The 8,410-nt window shown below is 45.3% G+C and overlaps 1 protein-coding gene across 1 annotated transcript; it reads right to left on the reverse strand.

Moving 5' to 3' along the window:
- Positions 1-2,614: 2,614 nt before the first annotated feature.
- On the reverse strand, positions 2,615-7,360 carry DUSP6 (dual specificity phosphatase 6). The gene is made up of 3 exons (XM_003771012.4): positions 6,397-7,360; positions 5,279-5,719; positions 2,615-4,152 (listed from the first exon to the last, which is right to left on the reverse strand). The coding sequence occupies exons 1-3, from the start codon at positions 6,794-6,796 to the stop codon at positions 3,845-3,847; spliced, it is 1,149 nt and encodes a 382-aa protein (XP_003771060.2). The 5' UTR covers positions 6,797-7,360; the 3' UTR covers positions 2,615-3,844.
- Between the last annotated feature and the right edge of the window lie 1,050 nt (positions 7,361-8,410).

Below are 8,410 nucleotides of genomic sequence, written 5' to 3' on the forward strand. Positions count from 1 at the left end.
GGACCCAAATTTCATACTATTTCTGGCTCCCTCCAAATGTTCTGACCTGCCTGACATTACCTATGACACTGCGATTTATGGAATCGTGGGTTTCTAAACTGAGAGGAATTTTACAGTGAGGCAATCCTTACATTACAGGAGGCATCTGGGTAATGTGAAAAGCATTCTGGGGTCGGAGGGGTTTCAGATTCTTCATGAGGATTTCTTTGAGACAGGTCGTCTAGATTAAGTGTGAAAAGAAAGGGTCAGGCTAAATCATTAAGGCCCACAGCAATGTTACCTAGTGGTCAGGATTGGAATTGAGCCCCAGGGTTCCCATTCAGCCAAAGGGAGAGTATGTGTAGTTGGGAGTAATACGGCTCTGTGACACATCCCACCTCTCCTTTGGGGTTTTGTCCTGGAGTGAGCTTGGAGAGAAGCATTGAGATAGGCCCTTCTCTCCACCGGGCAGCTCAATTCCTGTTCCCGGGACAAGGAAATCTGTGCAAAGGAAGGTCAGCTGGTTTCTGCCAGGTCACAGAATTCACGGGTCCTTTGTGACGTCAGGAGGCATCTCTTCACAGAGAAAAAAAGCAAAATAAACCCTCCCGGAGAAGCAAAGGAAAGACTGGGCTCTTGGGAAAAGTCACCGGATGCAGGGCCTTGAACTTGAAGGAACCAGTTCAAAGCCTAGCTGCAGGGGTTTCTGGCCAAGCTCAAACCTAAGCCCCACCAGGCTGACCTGCAGGAGCAATCTCTGAATGCAGCAGATCCAGGCAGAGAAGGGTCTAGCCCTGACCTCTAGCCAGTGTAACCACCCATTCTTCCTCACAGAGGATGCTGGCAGCGGGAGAAGGGGAAGCTGGCACTGTGGCTGTCCTGTTCTGTGAATAAACAGAGGAAGTCCCAGGCTATCATTTTTGGCACCTCTCCTTATTGCTATTCACTATTATACAATCCTTGATATTTTGGCAAGGTGGGTTAAGTCCAATTATTGCCATTATTAATTCATTTTTTCTGGAAGAGACTGGGCTAAAAAGCCTGAGCCTTTCTTCCTTCAATACCCAGAATGCAGTTCCATGAAATAGATAGAAGTATAATTTCTTCTTATCTTCAGAAGCAGGTGGCAAAGGCTCTGGATGCCGGACAGCTGAATTCAAATGGCAGTGCTTTCCTTGGCTTCCCTTTTTTTATTTGCAAAATGGAACAGAGGTTTTGATTGGACTAGGTGAGCAGTTCTTTCAAGCTGAGAGGGAGGGGAGGGTCTCCAGATTTTAAAGAATGAGATAAAGAGTTTTGCATACCTTTAATGCTAGATAAAAACGAGCTGGGGAGGAATGGATAAAGCCCTAGGCTTGGAATGGAGAAAACATCTTTCTGAGTTCAAAACCAGCCTTAGAGACTTATTTACTGGGTGATCCTGAGTAAGTCACTTCACTCTGTTTGCCCGTTTCCTCCTCTGTAAATGAAGGAAATGGCCAACCACTCACTCCTGTATTCTCTACCCAGAAAACCCCAAATGGGATCACAAAAAATGAGATTGTAAAGGCTGAATAAATGAGCCATCATTAGCATATGATGGCAGCTAAGTGACAAAGTCCCAAGGACTCCAAGTTTGACCCTCCATCAGGTACTAACTGTGTGACTCCACAAAAATAAGGTTTTTTCATCTGTAAAACGGAGATAACAGCATTTACCCAAACCACTCTTAGCATCTCAGAAATGAAAACCCCAAATGGGGTCACAAAGAGTTGGAAAACTGAACAAATCTCAAAGGACAGAGTTGAGTTTTAATTCTGTCCCAGGGGACTTGCTGTGTGACCCAGGACAAATAACTTGCCTCCTGCTTTAAGTTTCACAGTTGACCCACCTCAAATAATTATTGTTAGGACCAATAGAGCTAACACATTTACTAAAAGCTTGCTAGCCTTAAAGTCTATGTAAATACTAATTTATCTGGTAGCTAGTTACTCCATTCAATAGAGAATCCCTGAATTCAAATTCTTCCTGAGACACTTACTGTGGGACCAAAGGCTCCAAGTTACTTAACTTCTGTTTGCTTCCTTATCCTCAACTATAAAAAGGAGTTAATGATAGCACTATCTCCCAGGGTTGTGAGGATCAAACAAAGCTATTTGTAAAGTGCTTTAACACAGGCAGAGTAGGTAATACATGTTTATTCTCTCCCTATTTTTACTGCTGTGAAGATCAAATATGAAACATTTGCAAAAAAACTTGTAAATTTTAGATGTCAACTATTATTGTTCCCAATTGTAAATATTAGTGATCTCTTACAATAACCCTGTGAAGTAGAATGGTATAGGTATCACACCCATTTTACAGATAAAAAAATTGAGGCTTAGAACTATATTAATATTGGTCCAAGCCTTGTTTCCATTCAGTTCCCATACCTTTTGAGAGCTTTATAACACTGGATGATTTAGTTGACCACTTATTTCTAGGATAAACTGTTGGAAAAAGAATTTTCAAAGCATAATTTTACTTTCCTTCCTATGATGCCTTATAACCTTTGAGAAATGCTAACCCCTAAAATGTATCCCCCTCTTAAACGATAGAGAAGTTAGTAGGAATACACTTGAAGGGAGAATGGGAAGAAAAAAAATCAGATTCTCAATAACCAAAATAGTTATTTATTAATAACTTAAGATAACATTCTCATAAAATTCCAGCTTAAAATTTTACAACACGAACATAATCGAGCAAAGTAACTCTCCCTTCTTGGCATCTGCGCCACTCACCTCGCAAACCATAGGGAGTTCCCATGCTCACACACACTTCCAGTTTTTTTGTTTTTTTTTTATTTTTTTACAAAAAAAAAAAAGAAACCAAACCAAAATATTGCATTTTGAGGTGACTCTCCCTGAAGAATTTTGTACAGAGGTATGCACTGTTGAACACAGCTGAAAGTAAAAAATAAAATGAAAAGTGAACACAGATTTTCCTTGTGTTTTTAAAAGAAAGACCCCTCCAGGAGAACAGAGGCCAATATATTTACAAAAGGTAAGGCATAGTCAAACTACATCAACAGAGGAAAAAATCACAAGGAAAAGGTATATGTCAGAAGATAAATGATTGCACCAGTCACAAAAAGTGAGGGGCAACATTCTCTCCGAATTTCAACCCAGGAATTTACCAGAGCTGAAACAATTGTTTATTAAGCATGCTGCAAAATGTACCCTTTGGATTAGGAAAAAAAAAAAAAAAAAAAAAAAAGATAAATGATCTTGTAATGGAGTGACACTGATTCTTCCCTCCCTTTGGATGATTTCTTTTAAGTCCATCAAAGGGGAGAAAAAAAAAAAAAACTCACAAGAACAACCATTATCATCAACTTGATTTAAAAGCAAAATATTTACAACAATCAAACATCAGAGTTCTTTGCAAACAGGTAGGTAACTCCAGTTTCAGAGCTGACACCTCTCTTTGGCTCCTTAAATTCAAAAATGAACCAGTCTTCACTGAAGACAATTATGTAGTATAATTCCAAATGCAAAAAAAAAAAAAAGGAAAACATCCAGCCAATCCTTAAAGAATATGGGTTCCTACCATTGAGTCCTACCCTATGCACTTGGAAGTCCTCAAGTCTCCTGCCTCCGCATAGGTAGGGCTTGTACAGACAGGGGCCCAGTACCCTGCCAGGAGCTATGTACACAGCATCTCATGTTCCTCCACAGAGAATATAACAATTTTCTCCCTTTTTGCAATAACCAATTCCAAACATGGTAACCTTGTCTAACAACCCCGACAGCTTCTCATCATTTTGACACCATGGGCCACAAACAAAGAAAGCCTGCCCTAGATGACTAGGACCTCTCCCCGGCTAAGAGGAGAACAAGACTAGATTTCACGTGGACTGCAGAGAATCCACTTGAAACACATTCTGGTTGGACGGAGTAGTGAAATAAAGCTGTTGAGCCGGTACCCGATTGTCACAGGGGCTGCTCAGCCCCAGAGTCCTTTCAAAGTCCAGCAGCTGGCCCATGAAGTTGAAGTTGGGGGAGATATTGGACTTCTTCATCTTGACAATATCATAAGCATCATTCATGGACAGGTTAAGCTTCTGCATGAGGTAAGCCACGGTGACAGTGACCGAGCGGCTGATTCCAGCTAAGCAATGCACCAAAACCCCACAATTTTTTCCTCGGGCTTCATCTGGGAACACACAAGAAAGAAAAAGACAGCGATCAGAAAACTGGAATTAGACTCAACAGAGAATTGCATTTTTTAATTCATCAGAAATTAATTGTCCATGGCAGGCCAGCCCTGCAGACTGGAGAAGCTATATCATAAGAGATAAACTGTCTCTGCTAGAGCACAATTACATATTTTAGATGTTTGTTAAAAAGGGAGCTATTGTATGAAGTTTCTGCCAACAAAAAACTCCCTTAATGTGTACATTCTTTGCCCCAGCATGTGAATACCAGAAACACTGCAATATGGCCGTGAAAGCCTTTTATACAGACAAGCAGACTGCAAAGGTCTATTAAATTATTCTCCAACTGTTGTGGAGCTAACAATGGAGGTATTCAGGCATTTTAAAAGAAAGAGGGAAGTCACTGGGGACAGCCCATTAGGAGGAACAGGATGTCAACACTGCTTGAAAATGAGTTCCTTTGTAATAGGAAATGCATTACAATGCCTGGGGATTTAGTTTCTCCGTGGCTTCCAGCCCACATTTCTTCCTGCAGCGCTCAGATTACCTATACTCTTCACTATAACCGGCATCACAGTATCATTCAACTAGATTACAACATTTAGCATTCACACAGCTTTCCAACAATTAACAGGCTGTCCTAAAATAACTCCCAAGTCTTTAAGAAAAAAAAAAAAAAAAGAAAGAAAGAAAACAAAACAAAACAAGCCTACAGCAAAATGTGAGAATTCCTGCCTCCAGAGCTTTCTATCCTTTGCTTCGACTGGGAATTACCGTGGGGGCTTTGGAGAGAGAGAAAAATTCTGTGGTCATTATCTGCAGACCAATCGTTCATATACTTTGCTTTCAGTGCCTAGCACGTAGTAAGCGTCTAATAAATGCTTCCTAAATGACATTTCATAAACAGTTTTTTAGACCGTTTTACAAAATGCATATTTTTCCCCCTCTTTAGCCTAAAGTAGTTTTAAGGAGGAAAATACCCTACATCGTCCCCCAAACCATTCGGAGGCAGGTATTTCCAACAAATTGGCAGCGGTGACAGTACTTAAAGGTTAACTCCAGAGAAAAACTGGTATTTGTTTTAGCATTTAAAAGTCATTTGAACGTATTGCTAATTAGTCTCACCTATAAAAGAAATGGCCTCCGGGAAAAACTGAGACAAGTTTTGGCTCCAGTGATCGGAGATTGGAATCTGTTTATATTTAAACTCCCCGGCATTCTCGAAGAGATTAGGCAGGTTAGGGGTTACATTCAAGATGTATTTGATTCCGAACTCTTCTAAAACGTCCAGGTTGGTGGAATCCTTAGCACACCCCAGGTAGAGAAAGGGAAGAATCTCCACGGGGAAGGAAGGCTGACTGTTGGACAAAGGGCTGCCATCCGAGTCAGTGGCACTGTTGGGGTCTCGGTCAATGTCAGATTCAATATCCGAAGAGGAATCCGAGCTGATCCGGAGGCCTCCCAGTCCTAGGACTGGCAGGGGAGGCGAGCTGCTGCTGCTACCGGAGCCGTCTAAATTGGTCTCACAATGCAGAGCGAACTCGGCTTGGAACTTACTGAACCCACCTGCCAAGAAGAGCAGAGAAATCATGTAACCTGAGATGATTCAGTAGTAGAGTTTTCGCGGCGTGTGTGTTAAAGGGGCTCTTTGGGTACAGACAGAACCAAATAAGCAATCCCGTACACAGGCACAAAATAATCCCAATCGTGTTTTTCTTTTTAAATGGCCAACGCTATAATCAATACCACCAACGCTCGGCTTCTAAAACCCAACGCTCGCAGAAGGCTCCCCATCTAACAACTTTCCAGTTTTAAAGAGGAAAAATTTAAAAACCCATCGGGTTGAAATTTAACCCCTACCCGTCACCCCGGGCGGTGCTTTGCTACCTAAAACTGCCTCTTTTTAAGGTAGGGGAAGAGGGCTGCGGGCCATCCTGAGAGCCCCCCACCCCGAATAAATGTGCAATCCGGAGGCCGGAAGCGTCGGCGCCTATTCGGTCCCAGGCCCTGCCACCCAGGATCCGTCTTGCACAACCGCCCCGATTTTTTAGCGCACGTGTCACCCCTCTCTCACCCGGACAAGCAGGACTAAGAGACGAGGCAAAAACGACAAGTCTTTTCCGCTAGTCCCCCGTCTTCCCGCCCCGGGCCTTGACCCGCAACATCTCCTCAGATGCCTCCTCCCCCATTCCCTTCTCCCCAGGGTCGCTAGGACAGGGAAAAGCGGTCCAACCAGTCCTTACCTTCCAGGTAAAATGCCCTGCAGCCTTCGTCCTTGAGCCTCGTCAGCAGAAGCCCCAGGACCGACTCTCCTCCCGTGTTCTCGTTCCACTCGCTGCTGTTCTCGTCGTACAGGACCACCGTGTCGGTCCCGCAACGCCTCGTGAAGCGGTCGCGGTCCTCCCCGCGGGAGAAGAGCGAACGCACCGGCAGGTTGCCCTTCTGCAGCCGCCGCAGCATGATGCCCGGAATGGCCACGTTGATGGCCGACTCGATGTGGGACGACTCGTACAACTCCTGCGGCCGGCAGTCCAGCAGCAGCAGCCGGTCGCTGCCCAGCTCCAGCTGCTCGTTCAGCCACGCCACCGTCTTACTGATAGCCATTTCCGACACGAAAGACACGGGTCTGAACGTATCTATCATGAGGAAAAGCGGAGGGCCGAGGAGCGGTGCCTAACAGATGCTTCCCGCTGCAGGCATAGGCTGGAAGGCGGCTCCCCTACGCGGGGCTCACCCCCCGCAGCAGCAACCTACCGAAGAGCGCAGGAGATGGCAGCTCGGAGAATGAAAGGGACCCGCACCTCCAAGTCCAGACCTGAGAGATTTGGGAGGGAGGGCCAAGTAAACCCCTGGGTATTCTGAAGCATAAGCTTGCAGCCCCCCGGACGGCGGACTCTCGGTCAATGGATCTCTGAATGAAGCGCCGTAATCGCCCCGGTCCAGACAGCTTTCTTTTCTCCCCGAGTGAATGAAATCCAATTAGTTTGGGGCCCTAGGATCCGGCTCCGGTGCTACTGCAAAAAAGTCCATTTGCTCTTAATCTCTCCTGGGTACCTAACACAGTCCGGCCGGTAGTCTTCTCTTAATATGATTCAGTCCTTTATGTGAGCAACGTCCCTTAGACTAAGGCTCGCACACCCCCTGCGCGAGGCAGCTCCTCAATGGATACAAACATGGAACGTCTCAATGGATACATTCTCTCCGCCAGCCAATGAGAGCCCGCGGAAGGAGCTGTTGCCGTGGGGACGGGCCGGCTGGAACAGGTTGTGTTGATGAATTGTTAATGAGTTTGTCATTCACAAAAACGGAAAGGAATTTCCGCTCCGGATAAAGCCGAGAGCAAACAAGCAGCCTCTGCGGCTCAGCGGGAGGAAGGAGAAAGAGGAGGAGGAGGAGGAGGAGGAGGAGGAGGGAGGGGAAAGGAGAAAGAGGAGGAGGAGGAGGAGGAGGAAGAAGAGGAGGAGGGAAGAGAAGGAGGGAGGAGGAGGAGGAGCAGCAGCAGCAGCAGCAGCAGGGCACCTAAACCAGGGCATTTGTGTCTCTCGTTTCCTTCTCCTAAAGTTCACACGTAGCATCAGAACTTCTGTGCACAAATGGTTCAGTTATCAGACCCAATCCCCTCCATCCCCACACACCCCTTAAAAATTGCTCCGACTTCTTTTTCTCCCCAAATTCATTCGCACCCGACTTTTTTCAGGCCGTTTCCCCCCTTGAAGAGGAAGGGGGAGGGGAGATGTGTGTGCGGCATTTGATGTTTGAGAGCAAAGCTCTGGTGTTCATTTAGTTGGCGCTTTGTTTGGACTGACGCTGCTTGGACTGGTGGAGAGTCGACAGCCAACCAAGGTCTCCGGAAACAAAAGGAGATTTTGTTGAAACAGGATTATGTTGTTGAAGCAAGCAAATGTTGGTGCGGAAAATCAGCTTCGTTTTAAAGCTAATTTTCAAAATCCAAAGGGAATGTATAAGCAAGAGCCCTCTGGAAGACCCCCCCCCCCAATAAAAAAAAAAAAAGTAAACTCAAAACCCTTTTTCCTGATGAAATGTGTATTTTTTTTTTTTCAAAGTTAGATGCTTCTCTTCCCACTTTCCCCCACCCGGTGCTGATGACATGAAGGTTTACTACCCATTGTTTGGCGAACTTAAGTCATTCATGTCCCCCCCCCCTTTTCCCCGACCCTCCCCCCCCCCCCCCCCCCCTGCAGTCTCCACCTCCGACCGCTACTCAGGGTCATTCTCGTTAATCATTTCTATACTGAA

This window comes from Sarcophilus harrisii, chromosome 5, assembly GCF_902635505.1.
Source record: "Sarcophilus harrisii chromosome 5, mSarHar1.11, whole genome shotgun sequence".
NCBI classification, from domain to species: Eukaryota; Metazoa; Chordata; class Mammalia; order Dasyuromorphia; family Dasyuridae; genus Sarcophilus; species Sarcophilus harrisii.

Coding starts and splice junctions, on each gene's coding strand:
- DUSP6 (XM_003771012.4), bottom strand. CDS start 6,796: ATGATAGATACGTTCAGACCCGTGTCTTTCGTGTCGGAAATGGCTATC. Junction 5,720..6,396: donor CAGGGCATTTTACCTGGAAG/GTAAGGACTGGT, acceptor TCTTCTTGGCAG/GTGGGTTCAGTAAGTTCCAA. Junction 4,153..5,278: donor GGAGGCCATTTCTTTTATAG/GTGAGACTAATT, acceptor GTGTGTTCCCAG/ATGAAGCCCGAGGAAAAAAT.